Source organism: Sceloporus occidentalis, unplaced genomic scaffold, assembly GCF_023333645.1.
Source record: "Sceloporus occidentalis isolate IW3139 unplaced genomic scaffold, rSceOcc1.0.p SCAF_10, whole genome shotgun sequence".
NCBI classification, from domain to species: domain Eukaryota; kingdom Metazoa; phylum Chordata; class Lepidosauria; order Squamata; family Phrynosomatidae; genus Sceloporus; species Sceloporus occidentalis.
The window spans coordinates 10,584,040-10,612,007 of record NW_028316990.1 but is presented as its reverse complement, the minus strand read 5'-3'; the positions used below and the strand labels follow the sequence as shown (position 1 = coordinate 10,612,007).

The following is a 27,968-nucleotide window of genomic DNA, read 5'->3' as shown; positions in this document are numbered from 1 at the left end:
TCAGAATGCCCACCACATAACCTCTGAACTATGTACCTTGGAGCACATAAATTTGCAGGGCATCTATTATTTAAAAACTACAAGGACAAGCCTATTACGCACAGCCCTGACAAATGCACACATTCAGAACAGTACTTTAATCTGTCTCGAATCGACTTCAAACCCATTTCACCCTTAATGGGAGTTATTCATTTTCACTTGAAAGGTAATATATGACAGCTGGATATTTAACATGATGGATCGGCTGCCGATTAACTAGGTGGTTTAACGCTCCTTGCTTGCTTCTCCCCAACCTTTGCTCACTCCCCTGAAGATGCAAAGCAGTTTCAGAGAAGGAAGTTGGTTGAAAAAATCACAAAAGAGGGGGGAAGATGAGCTCAGCCTGAGAAGAAGACCTTTGCCAAGGTGCCCTCTCCAGCCCTTCTGTCCATCTGTCCTCTGTGTGCAGAGAGCAGCTGGTCAGCTGGTCAGCTGGCCGGCCACAAGTCCCCTTCCACCATTCCCCAGGCATTTTGTCCTGTTCCCCATCAACAGCCTAATCAAAAGTAATAGTCACTATCTTTGAAGAGGGTGGCTTAGCAAGGCATCAAGGGGCACTGGGCCTTTCCCCCTGGAACAGCCTTGGATCAGGAACAGAGAGGAATGAGAGGAGAAGGTGAAGGTGTAGATTTTGCCCATGTTTTCAATCTCCTTGGGGAAGGTACTCAGCTGATGAGAACCGGGATGGAGGCACAGGGAGGGGAGGCTCATGTCCCCTCTGGGGGTGCGATAAGCAAGAAAACCAGGGCAAATTCTCATAAAAGCCAAAGCAAAACCTGTTTTTGAGAGGATGGGACACAAAGATCAGTAACTAACAAAAGGCAAGGGCAGCATCCGCAAAAGCGCTGGAAGAGGGGCCAGGCGGTGGAAAGAGAAAGGACTGCACTCCCTCGGAGGGTGATAGAGTCTCCTTCCTTGGAGGTCTTTAAACAGAGGCTGGATGGCCATCTGTCAGGGATGCTTTGAATTGGATTTCCTGCATGGCAGGGGGTTGGACTGGATGGCCCTAGTGGTCTCTTCCAACTCTACGATTCTATGATTCTATGACTGCAGTTGCATGGACAGAAAAGGCAGAGCTGAGAATGGTGCTGGCACATACAGTTCAGTCCCAGTTTATTCAGGTCTGATCTTCCTCTAGTGGAAGCCACCTGCTTTGGCTCCAGCAAAAAAGCTTAAAAACCAAAATGTATCTTAAACGCCTGATAGACTAAACAGACAGGTGTGGAAACCTTAAGTGTTGCCATTGCCTTCAGAGAAGAAAGGCGAGAGCGAGAGAGCACCAATGTGGTAAGGAGCTTGGACACATGGCCCTAGCAAAGGGGGTCCTCCATGGGACTGGATTGTTTGACTTCCGTCTTCAAGGAGCAGATAGAAGATTACAAAACACTCTATTTCTCAGCTTCTGTGAGAACAGAATGGGAAAGCAGCTAGAAGCACAGCCTGCCACCTCCTCTGTAGCTCACCATTCAGGAATGAAAGCCACCCAGAACAAAAGACTGAAAGAACATCTGAAACTCAGGCGGTCCTGGGGCTTCAGCAGCGGGGGGCCGGGGGCAGGTCTGCCTGGCCAGAGATGGCTCCCCCTCCCCAGCCATCAGCTTCTTTTAGCTCAAGCACCACTGACAGCCCCTTCATCTATAAACGTCCATCTACTACCCAGCAGCATAATGGAGAAGCCAATTAAATGATTATTAATTCATGCTACTTTCCGTAAGCTGGGGTCTCGTTTCTCTGCGTGCCGTAAACCAACTTGCCACTGGCCCAGAAATTTACAGCTGGACTCTGTGAAGCTGGCTCTCACCAGGAAGTCCAAGACCCCAGCCCTCCAACACGGGAGGCCCTTCTCTGCCCTCCAAGGGTAAAGCTGCTGGTCAGGCGGCTGGCATAAAGTGGCCCAATGTCCGTGGCCCTCTGGCAGCAAACCATGGGCCCTGGCTGGGCACTGGGTGGGCCTTTCCTGCGTTCCCCTCTCCCTGCTTGAATCCTCCTTTTAGCCAAGTTTTCCAGCCCCAAGAACAGTCTGGACATTTTGTCCATTTTTGTTTCCCAGTGACCCATTGCCAGGGGCAGAACAGAAGAAGTACCTTGAGCAACAATGCCAGTAAATCATGCATTCAGTCTGTAAGTTCACAGAACTTCATACTGATGAGGGTTTTAGAATATGTGGCTCCTTTTGGTATGAAATACCAAAACGTGCTTTGTACCGACCACAGGGGGGATGTGCATTTTAAGGGCTCAGGCGCAGTACCTACTGCAAGCAGCCCCCAAACGAGGGGTCCGACACCCCGTGGGCCCCCCTTCCCTCCAGCGCTCCTGCCCTGCAGGCACTAAGGGCCCCTAAAGCTTCGGCTGTCCCTTTCCTGGTCCGGGTCTCTCTTGCCTCTTGGCCCCACTGGAGGAGAGGCTCAATGGAGCCTGGGATGTATGGGGCAGCAGGCGGCCAGGCCAGGGAGGGAGCCAGGGCGGGACATTGGGGCTGCTCTGCTCTGGGGTGTGCTGACCCCCCCCCCCCACTTCTCTGTCTGTAATTAGAAATATAGTGGGGCTGTAGGAATTATTCATAAAGGGCAAGAGCTGTGCAGCAGCCATTTATGTTAAACATGTCAAACCCAATTGCAATCATGCCTGCCAGCTCTGCACTCCATAAACACACTTTTCTGCAACAATTTCCCAGCCCTTGGCAGCCCATTAATACCTTCCTTAATAGCAGTCTGCCATGGGTGCAAATTACAGATGCTCTGCTGCACTGATTGCTGCATAAGGGGAGCCCCGCCAGCCTCTGAAAACAGGGAACGTTGAAAAGCTCTCTGGGCTGCTCTGATACAACCAGCTTTGCTCATCTGGCCGCAACGCTCAAGGTGCTGAGTTCCAGTGCACCCAACACACAAAACGCTTCAGCGCCACGCTGGCTTTCGTTAAAAATAGGTTGCTGGTTTTGTGCCTCAAAGCCATATCCAATTCACAAACGCTTTAACTTAATTTTTTAAAAGAAATCTGCTCCTTCCCACCTCCTGGAAAACAAGGAAATCCACAACTGCAATCCCTATTTCTAATGGAGGAAGCATAATTTCATAGCTTGCTATCTCCTTGTTAAGACATAAAGCAAAATTATTTTTCCTTGTTCTTTCTTTCTGATAGAGAAAGAAATCCAGTCTCTTGTTTTGGGTCCTTGCATAAATGCTAGACCTCAGAGGAACCCACAACAAGTGTCTGATAAAGCAGGCATTGCAAAGGCTACACTTCCCACATTTGGTGGGAGGACAGGCGTAGTCAGATGCCCCTTCCAGGACTGGGGTGAGGTGGGTTGGGGGCCAGCCTGCCTCTGTTTGCCAGCCATTGGGCAAACAGCAGCCTGATGCTTCCTCACACCCTTCTGCCTGGACATGGGATGTCCGGCAGGCCAGGCAGGCCTTAAGTCTTGACTCAGCAGCCTCAGACTCTTCTGCGGTCAGACCCCAGGTGCCAATCCCACCCCAAAGCCCCTGTCCTTGTATCATGTCCTGGCTGCCTTCTGCCAGTTTTTAGTAGGTGAGCTTCTGCCTGAAGTCTACAGAAACATGCAAGCAAGGCTGGTTTAAGAATTCCCTCTGGGTTTTGCATTTTCTCACAAAATCCATTTGGCTAAAACCAAATTTGGTTTAAACAAACAAACCTAAGTTCACTTTACATGCCCCTGACTTCCTAAGCTGCTGTCAAACACCAGACTGGTGAGGAAACACAAAAAGCAGAGCAATTGGAGATGATATTGAGTGAGGCATCCATGTGGACGCTCGGGGCCTCCTCCCACTGACCTGTCCATTTGAGCTGGTCCTTTTCCAGTGCGCTCTCAGGGTCTTTCGCAGGCTCTTCAGGGTCCGCGGCTGCCTCACTGGGTCCTTCGCCATCTTCGATTAACTCCTCTGAAAGGTAAGACGACAAAGGTCAAGGTAAGCAAGATCCAAAGCCCACCGCTGCAAGACTTACTGAGTCCGGCCCCGAAAATCCCTCCTCAGCAGGCGGGCCTTTTCTCTTGAGCTCAGACATGAATGAGTTGCTACTGGGAAAGAGTCTTTTGTAATGGTGGCTGGGCCAGAGAGGGAAGAACCATTGTAAGAAAACCACATCATGCACCAGAAAGGCTGAGTGTGACAACCCTCAAGGAGCCTCTGAAGCATCCCTGGGTCACAGGTTCTGGGAGGGATATGGCGTCCTTGCCACTCGTCATTCAGAGGGTGGGAAACCAGGCATCCAAGGGCAGCAACCCTTTCCCTTCTACATACTTGCAGGCGACTGGGTGACTCTCTGCTCAGATTCTTCCCAGCAAGGAATATGAAGTGGCATTGTCCCTTTCACCATCTAGAAGAGGCACCCACACTCTTTTGGGCTTCCAAACATAGAACGAAACCAGGCACCCAATGGTGAATGGGAAAGCACCAAGCTCACATTCTTTGCCAGGAAGCAAGGTGTGTTATGTGTCAACTGGTCAGCTCATTGCAATCAAGAAAGAGGCAGCAGGCAGTATGGGCCTCACCCTTCTTTCTGCTTGCTCTGTCCAGCCAACTGAAGGGGTGACAGCATTTTGTTTTAAATTCTTTATTAGATAATTTAATACCTTTTACATATAGAGAAAAAAGAAAATGACACATTACATACATTAAATATAACATACATAGACACAATCTTATCAGACACAATTAAAACTATCACAGTAAGTATAAGAAATACATTACCTACAAGAAAAAAAAGATTAAAATAAAGACTTCTGAAACCTGTGGTCCTGGGCAATTTCCCTCAGCTTATCTGTGCATTAACTCTTGTTTTATATACACATTTTACTAATTTCTGTAAAAAACATCCCATCTTAACTTTATAAAAAAGGAACGGTTGAAAAGTAAAATTTACACATTTTTCTATTTGTATATTCAATTAAATAATTTCACCCGACTTTGTATTTTTGGTCTCTTATCTGTTACCATTTTACTCTGAGCAAAGCTAACTATATATCTATAAGTTCACAGACACCTCTAGAGTCAATTGCTGTTTCTAGCTTAAGAAAAAGAAAACAAGCAAAGAGAAATCGGAGCAAGAGTAATCTTTCTGTGTTTCTATACTTCCTAAAAATCACATGAAATCGTCACATATCATGAAGCTAAATCATCACAGTTTTAACCATATTTTATAATGGTCTTTTGAGTCCAAAACTTATCGAGAAATCTCAATACGGGGTTCCACTCTTCTTCAAATTTTCCTAAAGAGTCACATTTAAGTAAATAAGTTAATTTATCCATTTCTAACTAATCATATACTTTCCAGATCCAATCCATTATTGAGGGGGTATGTTCTCCTTTCCAATATTTGGCATAAGCCAACCGAGCCATTTACACGTAAACTAGAATTTCCCCAAATTTCTCTTCTCACTTTTTTTCAAACATCCCTAATAGGAAAATTTTGGGTTTACTTTCTAATTTTGTTTGGATAATCTCTTCAATAGTTTCTTGAATTATTTTCCAATATTGTTTTACCTTTGGGCATGTCCACCAGATATGAATCAGGGAACCTTTGTACTTCCCACACTTCTAACATTGACCTTTCTGCTTGCTCTGTCCAGCCAACTGAAGGGGTGACAGCATTTTGGACGGGGACCCAAAGGGCCTCCATTGGTACTACCTGGTGTGGTACCTGGTGTGATGTTAGCTGCCTTGAACACTACTTTTGAAGGCATATAAGAATAAAATGTTAATAAAATGCAACAACAACAACAAAACAATTAGGCATTTCTGTTTATTCTGCCTTACTGCAAGGAATTCAGAGCAGCACATATTGTCTGCTTATCTTGTCCTCACAACAGTCTTATGAGGCAGATCAGGCCGAGTGGCTGCAATCTGACCCAGAGATCCTTCTCTCTTGTCCAGATGAGAACTGGCGAGTGGGAAGGGACAGCAGAGGCGCAGGGATTTGGCTGAAGGTGAGGAGAAACTGCCCGGTGGTTTGAGCTGTCTGACCGGCAGTCCTGGGGGCAGTTCAGCAGATCCAACATTAAGCACCGACTGGACTGGATGGCCTCCAAGGTAACTCCTTCTAGGAGTGGGAAATTGCATTCTGCACCTGAGGGACAAAGTGCATGAAGGCAGAGCTGGGGGCCATGCAGTTGGTCAGGGCAAAAGAGCCTTTGGCCAGCTGCCCCTTCAGCCACTGCTCAGAGGTGGCTCTCTTGGCCGGAAGGAAACCCTGTTGGGATATAGCAACTTCGCATGCTGAGACCTTCTAGTAATGCATGTCTATGATAGTTTATTGCTTACTAACAACCCCCCCTCCTTTCCTGTTTACTAAAAGTGAGCACACCTCACCTTTTGTCCCTGAAGAAGAATCACCACTACTATCTTCCTTTGCCTTTGTCCGGAGCTGATGCATGCATGCTGAGGGAGCATCTTTCCTAAGATGCATGCAGACTACCTTTTCTACCTTGATTTCTTGCAACATGAAGCTAGACCTGTGTATCTCTTCATACACATGATTTTGTAAGTAAACCTGTTTCTTTTCACTTTAACCAAGTGACTGAGTTTTGATGGGGGACACGTGGGCTGGGAGAGGAGTGGAGCTAGTGAGTTTTCCTGCTCCAGACTCCTTCTGGGAGGCACCGAAAAAGGCCCTCTCGCTCTTCAAGGGAAGGGGGTGGGGGGAAGGCGGCTGTGATGACCGAACCCTTTGGGGTCAGCTGGGCAGGAGGCTGCCTGAAGTCCCAGTGGCCCCCTGGAGGCGTCGCTCTCTCCATGGCCAGGATGGCCGCTGGCTGGGCTGCGACTGACCACAGCCTGTCTGGGATTCCCTCCGAAGCATGTGGAAATAATATATGGCTTCCAGCAAACTGTCTGGTTCAGAGGAAGCAAAATAGGACATTCGTAAGCAGTTGCACCATCTGTCTTTATACCACCAACACCATTGACAATTGCGGGGGGTGGGGTAGCTCTTTGAAATGGATTAAAGGCCAGATTGACAGCCATGACTCCTGGAGTGGAGCTGAGAAGACCCTCAGGTCCCATCCAAATGGGCTACTCTGAGACTCGTTTGCACACACACACACAGAATCACTGCAGCCCATCCTTTGTAGAACAAGGTACACAAACACACACACTGGAGTTGGTCCATGGCTGGACCAATGCTGTCCTTGCCCATTGAAAGTCCTTGAGAGAGAAGAGGTTCGATCTGTGGTCACCACCCCAGATGGGGCAAGCAGGGTGGCCAGACTGGGCAGCACTGGTGAGCACTGGTCCAAGTCCAGTCAAGGAAGAGGTGCCCCGCTTGCTCCCCCAGGGATGTGGGTCTGGGGCAGGCGCATTATCCCTTAACAAAACGACAACCCTCAAGCAAATCCCTCTCTAAAGGTTTTTGGGGGCGGTGGAGGGGGGAAGGGCAGGGGAGGGGGCCGAGGAGTGCGTTTCCCTCCCACACTGAACCCCCCCCCCCCGACTCCAGCAGACTCAAGAGTGGAGAAACATTAGCTGTCATGGACCACAATCAAATCGGGTTTGAAATATTTAGCAGTGGCTTGGAAAATGCGATGGTGCAGCTCTGACAGGCGAGATGGGCACAGACACCCATTTTCCATTATAATGGAAATATCCAGCCTGTTCTGAATATGTATAACCCAGAAAAATGTATTGATTTTTCATTCGGCATTAAAAAAAATTGAAATACCCCGCAGCTGTCAAAAGCCTTTTGTTAAAAGCTCATCTTCCTGGAATGGAGTTTACCAGAAACAAGTTTTAATTGTACACAGGCTGCTTCTTTGAAACACAGAGGGAACACCCCCCCCCCCCCGGACGGACAGATGGACTGGACCCTACTGTGCCCTTGCCCCCTCCCCAGAATGCCCAGAGGGGCTTCTTTTGGTGGGCAGCTCAGTCACAATAAGTGGGCTGCAGCCCAGGAGAGGAAGCCAAAGGCCACCTCAGGGAAATCTGGCTGGCCGGGCTGAGGTTAGGCGGCAAAGCCACCCGGGGGTTGTGGCCAGCCCAGAGGCCGGAGTGTGCCCACGTGCGCCTGCCCTCAGAGAAGCATGGAGCAGCAGGGCCAAAGCAGAGGCTTCACCTGCTCCCAGGAAACACCAACCAGGCTGCCCAGCTCTGACTAGGATGGGAGCAGCCTCCTTTCCGGGAGCCCTGCCCAGAGGAGAAGAGGAGGCTGGGTCCATACAGACGTCCTTGGGCTCCATGGGACCCCAGCCCTGAAGAGGTTGTCCCTGGGAAGGAACCCCTCTTGGAGGTCTGCTTGCACACATAATGGCTGGGTTCCTGGCTGGACTGGGATCGGCAGAAGGACCCCCAACAAGGAGCACAGGACCTTGTAGGGCAAGTGATGGACACGGAGGGGCTTCTGCCTGGCACCGCTGGCAAAAGGATGGAGTCCAACCCTCTCTGCTCCAGGCAGCCCCCCACCCTTGAGGTCCAGGTCCACACAGTGCACAGGAGTTATCATCATTCTCTAAGAGGACATCTTACATTAAATTCTTCACAAGGTGCATTTAGAGCAAGTAGAACTTTATCTGGAAAATAATTTCCGAGATCCCAGAAAAAGGAAAATAAAATATTCCATAAGATTAACCCCCCCAAATCTCCCATTGCCTCCACTGCAAAAATGGGAGAAAACACTTGGTTTTTAATCCCACGAGAAAACAGCGTTTGAAAGTGGTGCGCTGTATTTTATCTCGTATGTTTGCAATTATGTCTTCAATATATTTCAAACCGTTTTAACTACGTCCTTCCAATGGAACTGTTGTTTGTTTGTTTTTAACTTCTATAATAAAACATTTTAGCTAAACTTTTCTTTTAAATTATTATAAACTGCCTTCCCACTGCAGGACAAAGGCAAGATATAAACTGAAACAAGCAAGCAAGCAAGCAAATAAAATCTAGGAACTCAGTTTTTGTACTCTGAACTCAATCTGCTGCAATTGAAGATATGGAAGGACCAAAGGAGAAAGAGGAAGACAGTGTGCCATTTTAAAAACAGCTGAAAAAGTGGGAGGACAGAGGAGTAACTGGGCCTATCTCTGCCAATTCAGGGCAGTTGAAGGGTATGGAAAGACCTCCTGCTCTCCATGGATCCAAGGCACCAGGGACCTGGGCTCAGAGTCTTGCTTCCCTTATGGCCACTGGCAGTCCATCTCCACAAAAGGTAGGCCCTCGGATGAAACCACTCCATGCCTGGGACCTTTCCTGAGCCTCTTGGCTACTCAAACAGGGGTGGCCCTGGCGACTCTGGAGGGCTCCCCGCTTGGGTCTGTAGCCAAGTTCTGCTCCCTCCGCTGCAAGTGGACCCCTGGGTCCTCCCCGAAATGGCTTCTCCCAAAGGCGTCCCGATCTGCTCCCTTTGCAGCAGGCCCAGGGGCTCCCCTTCCTCCTCTTCCTGCTGCTCCCGAAATCATTAGCAGCGGTGAGCACAGACGAAGACGAAGGGAAGCTCTTCTGCTGCAGCCAGTCGAGAGCCCTATTGATCCGATACACACTTGGTGCCTTCAAAGTTGTTTATGATCAATATGCAAATTGCTCACGGCATTGATCTAGTATTAATTTTCAATTAGAGAATCCACAAGGGGTCTTCCAGGGTCAATACCTAACAATGCAAAGGAAATGCCACAATGAAGTTATCAGTCTTGGCGTTCAGAGGCACATCTACAGCTTTCTGTGCATCCTTTTCCAGTGACAGCTATGCCTCGGGGCCTTCTTGTAGTGACCCCCAAAGCAGCCCCCCAGCAGCATCCTCCCCTCTCGAACCCAAAGCCAACTGCAGGGGCTGCTCGGCTGAGATCTCTTTCTTGGGATGGTCCCTCAGGAGAGCTGCTCTGGGTGGGCTCTTCTTCCCTGAGGGCAGGAACGGAAAAGAGGCCACCGGCTGAGGCCAATTCCTCCTTTTTGGGGCAGCTTCTCCTTCCCTTCCTGCTCCGGAGGTCAGCCTTTTCCCCAGGCAGAGCCCACTTTTCTCCCTGTTTCATTGGCCCAAGCCCTGTGGTAGCTCCACTTGCCAAAATGGGTAAAGACAAATGAGCCGAAGAGGAATCCAGGTAAGGCAACGGGGGTAACAGCATCACTCTGGTCTTGTGAACTCAAGTGGGGTGTGTTGGTCAGGCTGCCCCTGGTTCAGGGCTCTGGGCTGCTGCTGGGAAGCAGAAGTGGGGACACCTGCCTTTCGCTGTCTCTCCAGTCAGAAAATGGGGAGTATTTCTTCTAAACGTTCTGGAGATGCTAACGGACATGGCTGCCAGTGGACTCTCCAGGGCCAGGCCACTGCCATGTGCTCCATAGAGGGAGGAGTGGAAGCGGGGCAGTTCCCGCTGACCCACAGCCTTCAGCTGGCAGAAAAGATGGCAGCCCAGCTCCTGGCGGGCGACTCCTCATGCAACCTTTTTGGACACCAAGACAGCCAGCCTTCTCCCTCATGTCCTACCCCACAAGCCATGGGCATACAGAGGCTCTGATGCAGAAGCTACACAACAGGGCAAGAGGGTCATTTTCTAATCTTGCCACGTGATTTTAAGTGCATTTCCCCCAATTGTTTATCACAACACATTTCCTCCATTGATGTCAAAGAATGGGGCAGCAGAGCAGAAACAGGACTAAATGCCCTGACTCTCCCTGGAGGGGAGGAAGGGTCTGCTCCGTGGCCAGAGACACCAAGGAGGAGAGGAGGGCCGCCCAGGGCTCCCACGCTCTGTCCACTGCCTTCCCCAGACCACTGACCGCTGACCCTCACACCACCGACTGAGGAGCGCAAAAAGGCCACTTGCGGTTGATGCCCTCCTCCCCAGATAGACTTCTGGCTGCCATTCACTGAACTAACCAGCTCACTGGCTACCCAGGCTAATTGCTTTATGGATAACATTAATTACCATGTTGCTCATTAATGGAGGAAATCTTCATTGGTTTCATTGATCAGCAGGACTTGTTAGCAGGCTTAACCAATGGCAGATGTAACAAGCTCTCTTATTGGCATATCAATTAATGTAATCAATTTTTGGCCAGCGGCTGCCATTCACTTCTCTGCTTGTTAGAAGCAGGAGCTAGGAGCCAGAGCAAAAAGGAATTTATTGGAAGGGTTTCTCTGGCTTCTGGGGTGGGTTTCCCCACAGGCCCCCTTCCCACTGTCTGTGGGTCCCTCGGCCAAATGCTCCCCACTCCTCCACACAATTTATCGGCTTACGCACCCACAACACCACAAGAATTGTCCTCTGAAGGAGCTGTAGCGCACCCTCCTGTGGATCAAACATCCTTCATGGAGGCAACCACATATTCACATTCAGGGGAAGGGGAAGCATGATCCAAACACCCCCAATTTGACCACAGCCCCATGCAGGGCAATATGGACTCTGGAGCTGACTCTTCTTCTGAACGGCCTCCATCTCTCATTCCCAAGACAAGCTGCTTTTCCCTGCTGGGGGGCCAGGGCAGTCTCTGGAGAATGCCTCAATCATTTCCCAGCTTCTGTCCTCCAAAGAACCGCTGAGTGAAGAATGAGGGGTTTCAACTCTTCTGTGCATGGAGATGCAATCCTGATATGTTTGTCCCACAGACCACAGAAACAGATCCTACGAAAACAGAGAAGTGGGTACCTGAGGCCACTGGACCATCAAGAGATCTCCTGCCTTCCACCTATTAGTAAGTGAAACCTTTCCAGGGCTAAACTATACAGCTGAGAAGACTCCCGTCATTTCAAGTCAGCAAATAACATCACAAAAGTACTTTTTAAACTAATTACTCATTTTCCAAATTGCTGCCCCCTAATGAGCCTTCTTTCTGCCCAGAACTTATGCGAGAAAAAGCTACCTCTGGAGCACAGTAATTACCGCTTTCCCTTTCAAACTTCTAACTGGAGATCAATGCTGCATTTTAAGACTCATTGATTTACAATTAGCCTGGCTTTCCTGCTAAAGTGTTTTCAAGCAGAGTTTACTTTTATTTTATTCTGAAATCTCGGAGATCTGGTTCTTGGATTTCACATCCTCCTGAGACACATGTTGGAAACTCAAACAGGAAGAAACGCATCAGGAAAATGGAGGCAAGGAACAAGGGATGGGGGCCATGCTGAGATCCACGCTGGACAACGATGAAGCAGTCCTCTGAGATGGAGACACCTTGGATGGAGGAGCGAGTGGCAGGCCCTTCATCCAAAAAGAGCAGCCGCAAACACCTGGCAGAAGCAGGAGCTGAAAGGATGGGCCGATGGATGGATGGACACAAGGAACTCTCTGGAAGCTCTTTCCTTCTGCTCTAGCTGCATCCAGCAGAAGGACGCTTTCTCCATCCTTGCAACACAAAGCATCGGTTAAAAATAGTGCAGAGGGTAAGGCCATGGGGGCCGTGGCTCTTGCATTTGTACAATCCCAGAAGGAGAAAAGCAAGCAAGCAAAGCAATTAAGAATTTCGTCCCGACTGCTTCAAGCGTTTTCTTTTCTGCCATAAAAGTCGTAGTGTAAAGATGAGTGCCCCTCCTCCTTCCACCCTGAGTCCTCCTCTCCATACAGATGGGGGGCCAGCTGAGATGGACAGATCTTTGCTCTTGGTTGCGCTCCACAGCATTTGCTATGTGGTGTAACTCTATACACAAAAAACCCACAAAGTGGTGCAATACACAAATCAGACCACCCTCAGCAGCGTGAAGGCAAGCAGGCAAACCAATACTCAGGCAAATCCACAACTGACATCATGTTCAGAGTAAAAGCCACATTGAGTTTTGTTTGCAGAGACGTGTCTGATGCCAGGCCAGCAGATGTCAGCAAAAGCTCCAGGGCTGAAAGAGGAGTGAGGACCCTGGGACTCTCCATGGCTCCCTGCCCTCTGAGTGCCGCCTTGAAACCCAGGTATCACTCACTCACACATTCACACACACAACCTCCCAACCACTTACCTTGACCCAGGCCCCACCTAAAAGTCCAGACATACCTTTGAAAGATGGAGACAGCGAGTTTGAAATAAATCACAGAAAAGAGATATGCAAAATATCTACCATGCGTATTGAATAAATCTATTCTGAATACAGAACCTGATCTCCTTGGTACAAAATATTCTGTCCCAATACAAAAAATAAAAAGATATCTGTACCACCGTCATATAAACAAATCTCTCTCAGAGGACGCGAGGGGAAGGGAGGTGTGCACAAGGAAATGCGTCTGCTTTAATGGCAACCATATCTTACTTCAGTGTTGTGCCTTAGCACCACAAGCCCATGAATTATAGATTTCTGATAGTATACACTATCAGAAATACTGCATTAAATTGCGTAGTTCGGTATTAACTGGATTAATGTATCCACTTAGCAACCCTTTGGCACAGCCACTGCTCTGGCGATCTCTTTTTTTTTTTTTGGGGGGGGGGAGACATTTTACACACACACCACACACAGACATGCACCAAGCCCAACTGGTCCATGCAGATCCGTGGCCAGAAAAGAGCATGGAGGACAGATCTTAACCACCGAGAAAGCAGGAAAGGCTGCCCAATTAAATCTTTAGGAAACGAGGACTGCATTTGATTCAGTCTCACCAGAAAGCTCTCTTGAGTCTAAAGCAGCTCGCCATGCTCCCCTGTTTGCCCTATTTGTAGGAATCCAACATCCAGAGGAAAACAAGAGCATCCATTGCCTTCTGCTCCAAAGGAGACGGAGTGATGCTACAAGAGGAGCAGCCATTTGGAGATCTGACTCATCCCCACACCTTCTCCTCTCCGTTACCGACAGCCATTTTCTCTCTTTTGCTTCACTGTCCTCCCTTCGACAGGAAAATGGGCTGCAACACGCATCCCCTAAAGCCACCATGCCTGAGAGCAAACCTGAGGAGCACTCCAAGGACCCCTGGGTCCGAGCCACCGCAAGAACCTGCCACGACCCACAACACCCAGGCTTCCTAGAGAGGAGCCAAGCCCCTAACCCGGTTGGGCAACCTGCCCCCAAAGAGAAGGCTCACTCAGGGGCTGGAATCTCGGGTGCCCCTTGGGAAGCCCCTGCGTGCCCCGACCACTCTCCGTCCCCATCCCTCTCTGCCCCCTTGGCATAGGAACGTAAGATCCCTCAACATGGAGCGCGTCTGTGGGAAACAGCAGCCTCCCAACCCCTGACCGCCAGCCCAAATAACCCAGTCAGGCCTAGAGAGGGCTCCGGCCCTTTAAGGGGTCTGGTCCAGGGTGCAAGCCAAGGAGGATGGGGCAGGTATTTGCCCCAGATGAGGGCAGAAGAAGGCACCCCGCTTTGCCAGACAGTGGCTGGGAGGGGGCAATGCCTTCTAGGGCAATTAAGAAGAGAGGCAATGCCTCTCTTGCAACCCATTCTGAGATGAGAGAGTCGGAGCTAATTGTATGTCTTAGTTCATCTTTGACGAACAGAAGGGTTAATGCAAGAACCACTTCTTCACAAGGGTAACTCAAGCGACACTGATGTGAATCAATGTTCCTTTTGTGAACGCATTACTTGGCAGAAACTGGCTTTTTGTATCCCCCTTAAACGAAGCCAGCAAAACAAAACAAACAAAAAAAAAATCCATGGGGGGGGGATGTCCTTCAAACAAAGGGATGAGGTGAAAATAAAGAGAGACTCGCCTGCACTTTATTCTCTTTCATAGAAGCAAATGCATTTGGTGCTTTTTATACATTAATCAATCAATATCACTGACTGTACATCAGCAGTGCAGCCAAGTTATGAACGACCTTTCTGGCAAAGAGGACACTTTTAATGCTCACAAGACTGCTCAAAGCTTTGCAACTTTCTGAATTTATGCCCGCATGGTTACTCTGCCGGAGCAGGAGCCCCGGAGCAGCCGCAGGAGGGCCAGACTGGAAGCTGCCAGTTTGCAAAAGCCGGGGGTGTGCAGGCCGCCCCAAGGCCCCCCAAAAGGTCTGAGAGGGTCAGCACCTCTGGGCCGAGTGCCCTGGCCCCAGCCACCTTTGGCCCGGCTGACCCCAGGCCTTTCCCCACAGAGGAGGACGGCTGAGCCGAGGAATGGCTACTGAAAGCCCACTAAGGAGCGGCCTTTGAAGCCATGCTGGTTTGTCTCCATGGCTGCCTTTCAGATAAGTGGCCATCAGTGCGCAAAGCTGCTCTTCCGTCATCGGTCACAACGCCATTTCTGCTCTTAGGATTTGCTAATTTTATACCAAAACAAAAAGAGAGGACAAAATTCAAACCAGGGCCATTTGTATGAAGACTGTCTGGTCAGACAAAAAAGACAATGCAGAAGGAACATTTCTACTATTGTTTCAAATAACATTTCTCTGATATTTCTACAAAATAGACAAAGGGGTGTTCTTTTAAAAAAAAACATACACACAAAATACAGCAATTGTGGGGTTTTAGAAACAAAATTCTATTAGAATTTTATTAGAATTAGAAAATAGAAACGAATCTTCTATTAGAGGAGGACGTGGTTTGTTATTGTTATATTGCTCTAATCACTATTGCTTCCTTGATTTTTGGTTGTTTGGTGTGGGATTATTCAGATATTAAAGAAGAAGAAGGGGGAAAAATAAAGGAAGAGACTATGAGAAATCAATCTCAAATCTACAAAACCCAAATCAGAGAAGAATCTTAATGGATAGATCTAAAAGCCCAGACATGAATCAATTAATATTGGACAAGATAGAAAATTTATCTTTAAATCTATCAACAAACCTGGCTAAAGAAATGAACAATTTTGAGAAAGAAATTAAACAAGAAATCAGGACTGATTTGAAAGAAATAAATCAAATGATAGACAGATTAACAATGGACATGCCAAAAACAAAACAAAGGGTATAAATTTTAGAGTTCAGAAATGAAAAATTAGAGACGGGCTTTGCAAAAATGATAAATAAAAGAGAGGAGGAATTAGATGAAAAAGCAGTTTGGGAACAGAAAACGAGAGAAAAATGTGTGAAAATTAGGGGCCTTCCAGAAGAAAAAAAATGAGAAACTAGCAGAAAAATTGATTACTGAAATTGCCAAATTTTTGAAAAAAAAAATGACTTGAAATCTTTTGAAGATGAAATAGATAATTTATTTCGAATTAATTCCCAGATTGCAAAACAGGAGGGTTTGCCACGCGACGTGGCTGTATGTTTCGTTAGAAAATGTATGCGGGATTTGTTTTTGTCCAGACTTAATGAAACACCCTTTTGTTATAAACAACAAGAATTAAAAGTGTTGAAAGATATTCCTGGGAGAATTTTACGGAAGAGGAAGGAGTATATTGGGCTGACTTCCTTCTTACGGAAAGGAGGAACGAATGCCTTATCGTTGGAGTTGCCGGAAGGATTGACATTCTGGTGGAGCAAGAAACATTTTAAGACAAGCCACACATAAAAATAAAGAACACAATAAAGAAGAGGAGGAACAAATCCCAGAAGGCGGCAGTGCTAAGAAAGAACGAGGCGGAACAGGATCCGGGAATCTTTTAGTAGGCTTAAGAGGAGAGGAGGAAGAGGATTCAGGAGGAGGAGGAGGAGGAGGAGAAGTAAACCAAAACGTATCAGACATTTCAAACCCAGATAGAGAACTCCAAGAATTATTATTAGAAGAGAGAAGACTGAGGAGAGAAGAACAAGAGGAGAAAGAAGAAGGAATAATAGAGGAATAGTAGTGATATTCATACATTTACCAAATTTGACTATATTTTTACAGTTTACCATATAAAAGTTTTTGAAACAAAAGCATAATATAAAAAGTTGTGGTACTGATTGTTTTGAAGACACATTTTGTCTATGGCTGAACTTTCAAAATTGTTAACTTGGAAGGTACAAGGTTTGAATACCCCACAAAAAAGGGGAAAAATTAAGCTTGACATGAAGATTAATAATCACTTAATAAGAAAATCTCTTCTAAGAATATAAAAATAAATGGTGCACTAAAATCCCATTTTGGACTTCTACTAATGAAGCAATTTCTACAAGAGAGGAAAAATTCCTGGGTAACTTACAAGGATTTAGCAAAGCTTCAAGGAGGAGTAAGGAAAATGAAGACTCAAGAGGACTTATTAAATGAAGGTTTCTCATGTAACTGGTTTGCGTTCAGGCAATTTAAGGAAGGATTTCTAATGGAGAGCAAAACAAGTGGCCTTGGACCGGCTGAATTAGAATCCGAAAAAGTGATAAAAAGTCCCAAAAAACAAATGTCAAAATTATATAGCTTAATCCAGAAGTTTGAATTAGAGGAAGAAACTGTTAAGGAAATTATGACTAAATGGGCAACAGACTTAAATGAACAGATAGATACAACTAGAATATTGGGAAAAATTATGGCAAACCAATATTAAATATACTCCGTGTGCAGAATTGAAAGAAAACGTGTCCAGATCCATAGATAGGTGGCACTTAACGCCTTACGAAATATCGAAAGCGGTTAAGAGAAGTAGAAGCACCTGTTGGAAAGGTAAAAAAGAGGCTGGTTCCTATCTACACGGCTGGCGGAAATGCCCAAAATCTAACATATTCTGGAGGACCATATATCATGAGATGAAAAAGATTTTAAGTTTGAAGTTCGTGCCGAACCCAAAATGTACCTTTGAATATATCAGATACCCTAAATTGAGAGAAAGAAAAAGAAAAAACGTTGTTCTATCTGACCGTTGCGGCAAGGATAGCATTTGCCAGATATTGGAAGTCGGAGGAATCTCCCAGAGATTAAAAGCTATGGCTCTTTATGAGATAGACAGATTGACCGCTCTTGAAAAAAGAACCATTAGATAAATTCTATAAAGAATGGGAACCTTGGAAAGAATAAGTTCAATTTGGAAAACAGGAAATGATGCAAACGGCGCCATAAAGGATTAGTTGAAAGGAAAGGTCTTGAATAAGAAGTTAGCAAAATTTAGCTGGTCAAGAAAGGTTTGCAGGGGTCATATAATTCTGGGCAAGAATACTTATTGGAAAACTTGGACTCTTTGGATCGATGTGACAGGAATTAGATAAGAGCGAGTCGTTTGCTTTTTGATACTTTCAACTATTGGGAAAAATTTACTTAGCCTTAGGAAGTTCAATGAAGGAAATGCAATTTGTAGTTTAGCAGATGCTATAGCATAAACAAATATATTAAAATGTTTTCTTTTGCACGTAATGATATCCTTTTTGTTAAAAGAGTTTTATATGCATGAAATTTTAAAAAATAAAATAAAATAAAAAAGAAACAAAATTCATCAGAGCTTTCCCTGAAAATATGGCCACTTTCTAAAATGATGATGGTTCCATTCAGCAAAACAAATGCTGTATTCATGTCCACTTAATTTTAAATGCTGTATAAATATTTCAAACTAGTTTTTTTCAATACCTAAAACGATGTAAATTTATATATTTTGATTAGAAATAAGTCAGTAAAGTAAACATGGCACACGCAAGGAGTAAGCGCTGATGAAATGGGAAAAGCCTATTTAGGAGTAAGCGCGCATGAGATTGGACTGACCATCTCATAAAGAAATGCAACTCTTTATGGGGGAAAGTGAATGGTGGCTTTGAAGCTGCTCAGTTGGGCTGCTGCCTTAGCCTTTCATTCCATTATATTTGGCTGTCCATTTGGTAAGGCATTTTCTTCCCCCCAGAGAAAAATACAGCAATGGAGTACTTCCCTGTCCAATGGCTCTGTGCCCAGCCTGCCATGCTGGGTCCTCTTATCCCAGTTGGCTTGAGAAGGAAGGCTACTCCCCTCCCAAGCCAGCCCCCATTGCTCCCAACCCAGAACGGAGCAAGTCTGGCTCCTCTTTTGCAGCCAAGGAGAAAGCCAGGGGACTCACTGGGAGGCGGGCAGCCGCTTCTGAATACGCAGCATCCTCCCAAAAGGATTACTTTGCTGTGTGTTGACATTTGGAGCGGCCTTAATGCACTTTTAAGGGGGAGGAGGTAGAAGCTGAACAAGACCCCTACACAGCCCCCCAATGCTCTTGCAGGCCTGGGGAGGGGAGAATTTGCAGCAGCCTCTGCTTTCATGGCCCCTTTCCCTGCCGCCCCCCACCCAGCCCCTCTCTCTTTCATCCTACGCCTCCTGCCCTATGCCTCTTGCCTTGGTATTGTTAGAAGACCATCACAAGGACCTGGCGGTGGCGGTGGGAGCTCCAGTTCACTAACATGCCTGTGCCCCTCTCCCCACATACACACTGGTCTGAGCGCTGACCTTTCCCCCTTCCCTGGCTCCCCTGCCCCAGAGCCAAGGAAGGGGAGGCAAGAGGAAGGAGCTCCTGGGAGCTGGCCTGGAAAGCAGAGGCCACCGGGCCACTGAAGTGGAACAGAATGTCCCTGCATGCCTGCCTGGGCTGCATTGATGCTCTTTCCTGCCACAAAGGCAGCCACCGTGCCCTGCCTGGTCGGAGGGCACAGCGATGGGGCCAGGGACCCTTCCTCCCAATGGAGGAAGAGAGGCACTTCCAGCTCTCGCTTGGAAGTCCCAAGGGCCTGACCACGGCTGCGGGGGAAGAGCTCCTGCCACTGACCAGCAGGAAAGGGATGTCTCAGCCTCTCCTCCCCAGCCATTCTCTCAGCGCCTCCCCATAGCCCCACACACAGGGCAACTGGTATTCAAGGAAAACCCTCTGCTGGTGCCACTGGTGCCAAGTTGGAGCTTCCTTTGGATCTGCCGATGTGCCTGCCTGCCATCCGGGTGATGGCAAGATGGAGCATCATCGACTGAGCATCCCAGATGCAAATGTGGGGCTGTGCTTGGAGCATCTGGGCATCACTTGCCCACAGCATCACCTCTCAGTGGAAGACCCAGGGAATGAATGGGGCACCTTGTGCATGCAAAGACGGTCCCTGCCTGGGTCCCATCCCTTGCCACTTCAAACAGGACAGAGCAGTTGTCTGGAGAGGAGGCAGGGACACCAAGCAAGCCCTTCCAGATCTTATGTCCACCATGCAAAGCTGGTGTTTGAGCCCAAAGGGCAGAGGAGAGCCTTTGGAGAGGAGGCAGAGCCACCACAGACAACCCTTTCTGGTCCGGTCCTATGCCAGGCTTGGGCACCAGGAGCACTTGCAGCAGGGAGATCCAAACCCCAGCGGCCAGAGGAGAATAGTGTTCCCTGCAAGAAGCAGCCAGCAGAGGGACCCCAAATCACTGCCAAGAGTCCTGGAGGCGAAGCAGTCCTGCAGCCGGCAGTTCCAGCCCAACAAGGGAAACATTCTGTAACAAGTCAGCAGCTGGAGGGAGCTTCCTCCCTTGTTGCTTAATGAAAGCCATGAGCTGCTGCTTCTGCTTCTGCTTCTGATGACAAGTGTCTGGTGGAGGGAGCAAGCTGAGGGTTTATGAGATTCCCGCCACGTTTCAGAGCAGCTGCGGCATGCCTTCACTCTGCCTGCCACAATCCTGCTAACCACATCCTTCCCGCTGTCCTTAAAGCGAGGCTTTGGGAAGAGGGTCCTGAGGAGGTTTACGCATCCTCCTGCCCAGCCCCCTCCTCCTTCACCAAAGGCACAGCTGGAATTTCAACCAACAGAACAGGAAAACGACCCACCTTTTCCCATCCCATCCCATTGAGATGCCCCCCTCGGTCCCACTGCGGCCGGAGCCTAGCCAAGACAAGGGATGTACCCCAAAGATCCTGGCCCTCCCTGGAGTGTGAGGTGAGACAGTGTTACCCCCTGGGAGTTTCAGGAACACATCTGCTCCAGAGGCCACCTGCGCCACAGAGACCCCATCCTCCCTTTACTTAATATCCTGCCTGTCTCCTGGCAACTGGGCCAAGGCAACTTACAACACAGACTAAAACAACATGCCACTAAGAACCTTTTCATATAAAAGTTTAAAAACCATTAAAGAGCAATCCCATTAGAAGCACTAATTTAAAACATAGTAAAAAGATGAAATGACACCCCACCCCACAAGCAGTTGAGTGCCAAAGCACAGTCTAAACTGAAAGGTCTTTGCCTACCAGCCAGAAAAGGGCAGGCAGTGGTGCCTTCTCAGGTTGTCTGGACAATGGTCAGAGCAGTGGTCTGGGCAATGCAAGGGCAGTCCTGGCCACCCACCACTCTTATCCCTGCAAGCCTGCCCTGCCCTGGACCTCCATCCAATGGAAGTCCCACCTGGAGATCAGTACTGAAAACAGCCAGACCTCCACCTCCCTCTCCTGCCCCAAGTAAGAAGGTTTTGGTGTTAAAATGGGACACTGGGAAAAAACTGCCAAGTAAAGGGGAGCATAAGGAAACATGGAAATGGTGGAGTGGAGGAGAAACTACCTCCAACAAAGGCAGCTGGTCCACCTCCACAGATTGAATGTCCCTCCAGACAGTGACCGTTTGTGTGCCGGCTGAGCAGCTCTTTGAAGGTCCTGGTCTTCCTCTCAGGCTCCAGAAGCAGACAGTGACCACTCGGCCAGCCCTGCTCTTCTGCTCCCCTGCAAAGGGGCTTCTGGTCAGAAAGGCCAGGCCCTTCTTCACCTGCTGCACTTTGTTTCCTAGGATTCCCAAGGCTAAAGCACACTGTTACTCCAGGGGAAGGGAAGGGAGAACTTCACTATCCCGGGAAAATAGCAGAATTACGCAAAATGATTTTACACGATGTTGCACAAAACCCATCAAAGTGGTCACAAAGAAGCATTAACACACATCTTTTTACTTTTGGGATTTCAGTGACAATGCATTTCCAATATTACTTTATTTGCACAACTGGGTGTGATAATTATTCATGCAATTACTCGCCATTTTCGCTTTATTTGCAGGATGCTTTAAATTCACTTTGCTCTCTCTTTAATGGTGAAATTAGCCCCAGTGTGATAAACTGCTATGATTTTAAGTTCAGGTACCAGGCCCCATTTGCCAACAAAGTCACCAGTCGACCTGGGGCCACTCTCTCTGAGCTAACCAAGAAGGAAAGGCAAGATACAACTGGAACTAATAGCGAGTGGAGAGAAATGAATAATGACTAGCCCTCCATCTTCTGAAACACACACACGCATGCATGCACCCTTATGCCGGTGGCAGAGAGATACCCCTCTGCAAGGAAAAAGAGGGGAGCCCCTCCGACCCCGGGGCCACTCACCAGCGTCGGATGCCGGGCACTTCTTGATGGTAAAGATCTGACCCAGGTCCTCCTCTTCCTCCGGGAGCCCCTTCTGCATGCGCTGCAACTTGCGCAGGCTCTCGCTCCGCTGGTGTTTCATAGAGCGCACGTGTTGGATGAGGTTCAGCTTGGCCTTGGTGGAGTAGTTGCAGAGGGCGCAGTGGTAGTAGCAGCTTTCGCCCTCGATGCCACTCTCATGATGCTGAAGGTGCTGCGGGGAACAGAGCAGAAGGTGAGGGACAGGGCCTTCCTGGGCAGAGCATCTGCTCACTCTGGGGCTCCAAGCCACGCAGGGCCAAGCGCGGAAACCATAGAGCTCTCGCCTAAAGTCATCACGGGGAGCCCCCTCACTGAACCTGAAAAGGAAATAGGGAGACTTGCAAGCAATAAGCCATCTTCCAAGATGCCACAGGACCCCGTTTTTACTGACTCCTTTTATTTTGAACAGTATGTTGGTAAAGCATATGTTCTCTTTCTCTCTGAACCAAACAGCTGGAAAGACAATCCTGAAGGATAACCATACAAACCTGGCAGCAACACACAGAAAGAGTATTTTGGCACATTAAGGGCTAACTGGTTGTGGCAGATGTTTACATCAAACTGAGTTCATTCCATGCATCTGGAGGAGAAGAAAGCCATTTGCATGCACCTTGGTTTGGGAACTCCAAAATGGCAGTGGGAAACATGGCTGAAATCAACTGCCCCCTCCCCGCGGGTCAAGTAGTGCCCACTCGCCAGGCCACACTGGCTGAGTGCCCAGCTTCAGACTCTCCCTTGGAGCCAAAGGGGGTAGCAAGGGACCACGGAAGCAAACCCCAAAGCCTAAAATAGCTCAAGAGTCAGGAGAGAAAAGAAGAGACCGCTACCCAGAGGTTCTTGTTTTTAGCCCCCGGTGATGCGGCGGCTGCCCTCATTTGGCACAGACTGTGAATACATGGCATGACATAGCCTCCCAGAGGGGCTGGGGAAGGGTCTCACAGCCGGCCCCTCAAATCATTCAACAGCACTGTGCTTTGGTAAGGAACAGGTCTCTGATCCCCAAATGTTAGCCCTCCAAGTTCTCTCTCACACATACACATATACGTGAATGTGGTGCGGAAAAGCTTGTCTAGAGAAGAAGCATGCCATTCTCAGCTGGCACACACACCATTCCACAAAGACTTTTTTCCCGGCTCATCTGGACAAAAGAATGGCAAAAGAAAAACACTGGGCAAAAATGACCTACCAGGAAGAAATTCTTTCGAAGAATAGATAGCTTTTAATGGTTTCTAAGAAAAGCTAAGGAACTTCTGATGGGACACAGTGATTTGTTCCATAAATCTAGGCTGGCATGACACCTCTGCCTGCCCCTGCCCAAGCCACCAATAGTAGGAAGCTTCTTACATCTGGTTCTTGATGGAGAGATGCCAGAGAAAAAAGATCCTGACCCCAGAAAGGAGGATCCAGGTAAATGCTGAAGAGGAGAGAGGAAGGTGACCCAGAGAAGGCAGGACAAAAGAGGCATTGGAGGCAAGAGGGGTGGGAAGGACACCGGCTTAAAGCCAGCTGCACAGCTCCTGGACAGAGTGAAATGCCCTCTCCAGGAAACTGAGTCTAGTGGTCATCGAAGGAGAGCAAAAGTTTGGCTGTTTACGCTATTAATGTTGCATTTTTACTACCAATGAAGTGGAAAGGTCATTTCCCACCTGAAATGCTAAAATAACTGGAGAGGTGCACTCGCTCAGACCAGACGTTGGCTAATCCCAAAGCCCAGAAGTAAGCAAAGAGGATGAGGGAGGCAGGAGTGGAAGGCTGCTGTGTCTGGAGCCAAGGGGCCGAAAGGGATTGTCTCTGTCATCATGCCCTGTGAACTGGCCTTCCTAAATTGGGGGGGGGGGGGGGGATGGAGACAGATCTTATACATCTAAATAGTTGGCTCTTTGGCTCAAGGGTTCCAGTCTGGGTTACTGTGGGGTAGGGTCTGCATGGGCAGCAGGTTGGAGGCTGTGGTGGGTTCTTTTTCTTGCAGGAAAGCTCTGCCAGACTCTGCAAAGGCGTTAGGGCAACCACACAGTAAAGGCATGCTTATGCAACAGGTCACCTCCTAACCAGCTCATGGCGGGCAACCAGTGAAAGATTCAGCAAAACAGAAAAGCACATGGGAGTAGCCAGTTAAAATCTTACCATGGGGCCACTGTAGCTGTGGAAAAGAAATCATCCATGCAGAAGAGCCTCTGGCCATGTAATGGGTGTGATGCGAACAGAAAACCCACTTAACAGACAGATTTCTGAGTATCCCTGGATCCCTAATGTTCCATTCTCCCTTCCATGGTTTAGAGGCAACTGGAAGCAGACAAGCCACATTTGCTGTGGGATGGGAGTGAGAAGCAGCCTTGTGAGTGTCCTCTGCCTCCAGGCCAGCTCTGACCCTCCAGGGCTGTCCACTATTTCCAGTCAAAGCCACTCTCAGGAGGAACTTGGGGGGTCCCCTTGGTCTCCCTTGTGAGGAGCGGCTGTCGCATGTAACCTACTCTGTGAAGGCAGAATCCCAGAGCCAACAGAGAAGCCCTCCAGGAAGCAAAGCCAACTCAAGCAGGGCAGCCCCAGAGACCTCCAAAGGAATAAAGTTCCCTAGTAGGATGCCAGTAATCTCAAGGCACCAGATCCCTTCTGATCTTGGAAGCTAAGCAAGGATCAGCAAATCCCAGGTGCTGTGGGCTATATTGCAGAGGAAGGAACTGGCAAAACTACCTCTGAGCCTTCCTTGGCTAAGAAAACCCCATGAAAAAATTTATGGGGTCTCCGTAAGTCAACTTGAGGCAACTTGAAGGCGCATACACACACAAAGCCACTGGCAGAAACTGAATGTTGACTGAAGGCCATAATTAAGACAGGCAAAACCTTCACTTAAAGACAAACCATTTCCTCCACAGCTGTGCAGAGTCTCTAGCTGGTGCAAGTACGCATCACTTGTTGGCACTGCTGTTCCAGGAGAGCTCAGATCCATTTCACAAAGATCTGGGTCCTTTCATACCTGGACTGCAGCTGGGGCCAACCCTACACTCCAAAGAGCAGCTCCTGGGGAAGGGCATCCAAAAGGACCACAGTGGCTATTGCTATGGGCACTTCTGCATCCTTCCCAAGAACCAGAAGCACATCTGTTTTAGATACACATCAGACAGCCTGCCTTCCTCATCTTTCCCAGAGAGAGCAAGGGCTGGCCTGCCCAGAGGTGGCTCCACCTTCACTGACCGACCGGCCATGGGACCCTCTGGTCCATTGGGCAGCTTTGAATCACTTTAAGATTTCTGTGTAAATATTTTAAAAAGAAGAAGACACTGTCCACCTGGCAGGTGGGTTTCTGCTCCACCCTTGAAACTCATTAAAAGCCAATATTGCTCAGCCTAAAGATGGAAAGCTCAGCATAGATTTTACTGAACGTTAAATCAACCAGCAAGCACAGCCAGCAAACTCTGTGGCACTTTAACTTTAAATAATGCAATAATTATTGAATTTCCTTTTTATAACTGAAGTGCTGGAATGTAAACAATGGGGCTGTAATTGCAGGAAGGGGGGATCAATAGAGGCAATCGTTTTCAGCCATGTTAATTGTAAATACAATTGCTCCAAGATGTCAGGCTTGTTCCTCTCGCTCCCAGAATCACCCTAACGGATGACAGAGTCCAACTTTCCCATTACAGCTGTTCGTTCCTTTAAGAGGTTCTCAATCAGGTCTGATCAATCTGTCAAGATAATGCATGGAGTAAGTAAGACTCTTCCAAACACAAATGCCCAATCAATAGCCCCAACCAGCTTAATGAGGAGGGGCTCAAGCCCAGAGGGAGGCAAGAACTGGGCTGCAGCCGGCCAGCTCAATGGATCCTTCCTTAACAAGGAAGAATCATGGAGCCCCCTCCCCAGGGACAGGGGCCGGCCGGAGCCAGGGACCAAAGGGGACACCGGCCAGAGCAGCACGGCCATCCATCATGGGGCAGAGCCAGGCCCAAAGGCAGCAGGAGCCACTGGGGAGCGCTCCGTCCTCAACGTATGCATGTCTGTACAATGCCTGCCTGCCTGGCCTCCTTCCTTGTGGGATGGAGCTAGGGACAAGCCCAGGAAAGGATCCTTAGCCCACTGCACCTCTTTGAGCACACCTGGACCTCAGTGCATGAAAACAGGCTTTTGGACTGCTCAGCTGAACTCCTCCTGAGCATCAAGATGTGGCCCTCTCTTCAGAAACCACCCATGCGCATGATCAGACCAGACCCGCTTCCTAGAAAGCCTGATTCCCATAAAAGCAGCCTAGCACCCTGGATGGCTCTGCCATCTCTTGCCACGACGTTAAACGGGACCATAATCTATGCAGCCAAAGGCCTTGCTATAAAGCATAGGCTAAGTTTCTATTGACATTGTTTGGTATGTTCCATTCTCCAATGCATATTTTCAATATGATTCCTAGTACGTCTTTGTTTCCTGAATCCAGCTTGGATTCCATCTGGCATTCCTCTTTCCTTGGACTGTAAAAGTCTTTGTTGCAGAATTTTCAACATCACTTTGCTTGCATGGGAAATTAATGCAATTAATCGGGGCAGGACAGAGAGTCAGACGAGTCACCGCTTCTCTTGCGATTCTGTGTCTGCTAATGACATAATCCTCAACTACCATAGCTAAATATTCTGACACAGGTAAAGGGACCTGAAGTCACACGTGAGGATTTCTAGTCTGGATGCCGTCTCACGCTCCTTCCATGTCTGTGGGAATAAATACAAGACCCAGATAGTGACTTCCAAGATGGGCAGAGCACCACCTCCACCATTGAGACAGGGGTCCTTTTAGAAAGACAGTGAGTAGAATCACAGCATCCTAGAGCCGGAAGGGGCTCCAGAGGCCACTGAGTCCAAATCCCTACTCAGTGAAGGAACTTCCACTAAAGCATTCCCACCAGCAAGGAGACGTCCAGCCTCTTTTGGAAGACATCCAGAGAGGTCCAGAGAATATGAGGTTTCCTTATAAAGGGCTTCTTAAGTGAGACAGTGATCTATCTTGGCTTTATCTCTTTTCCATTTGTTGGCTGTAAAAAATTCCAAACCACTTTTTTGTCATCTCTGTTCTGCAATTTGCCACTAAAGTAAATGGTCAGAACTTGGGGGGGGGGGGGAGCTGAGGCACAGGAGACCCCAACTCTGCTCTGGGGCTGGGAGCAGGGATCCATCTAGCTTCCTTCCAAGGCTTATCGCTGCTGTTCAAGCATGCCCCAAGCCTTGGCACACACTTGCAGCGCATGCAAAGCTTCACCAGCCCCCGTCTGCTCCGAACGTTGCCCATTACACAAAGAGACATCGCCTTGCCGGAACCTTGCAAAACTCTACTGAGGTGCCTTCTGGTAAGAAGCGAGTTGCACAGGCTAATTATAGATGATGAGAACAAGCTTGTCTTTATAGCAATTTGGCTGTTTGTGCTCCAAGAGGAAGGCGAAGTGTGCTGTGGATCACGGCTCTGGTTTTTGCTCAGAGTATGTTTCCTCCTCAGCAAGGGAGCCCTTCTCCTGGCCTTTGCCACCTTCAACATCCTCCGATGATCCACGCTCTGCTGTTTTGTTGGTTTTTAATACTGCCCTTTAATGATTTTAAATCATTTTAAGTCTACAGATTGTTTGCTTTTAAAATAACATATACACAAAGAGTACTGAGGGCTTTGCATGGTTTTTGATCTATACTATTTTATTTATTTCATTTATATGCCGCCTTTCTCCCCTCTGAAAGTGCTAATCTTCCCGCAAACTAGGGCCTACTCCCCGCCAACTTTGTTCAGAGGCCTATCATGGCACATGGGGGTTGCTGCTACACTCATCGCCAGCCACACACAGCCACACCAGTGAGATTTCTGGGCAGCCTCACAAGGAGCACCATGGGACCTCCGCCAAGCCTCCAAACCTCCCCATGTCACGTGCGCAGCCGCCACAAGTGCTTCCCAGG

At 48.2% G+C, this 27,968-nt stretch overlaps 1 protein-coding gene across 1 annotated transcript in view; it reads right to left on the bottom strand.

Annotated features, from left to right (window-relative positions):
• ZFHX3 (zinc finger homeobox 3) overlaps positions 1-27,968 on the bottom strand; it is a 231,408-nt gene that overhangs the window by 19,459 nt on the left and 183,981 nt on the right. Inside the window, exons 6-7 of the mRNA XM_089540250.1 lie at positions 21,994-22,225; positions 3,831-3,938 (exon numbers count right to left, since the gene is read on the bottom strand). Of these exons, the coding sequence (XP_089396376.1) occupies positions 3,831-3,938; positions 21,994-22,225 (340 nt within the window). The remainder of the gene's footprint in view (positions 1-3,830; positions 3,939-21,993; positions 22,226-27,968) is intronic.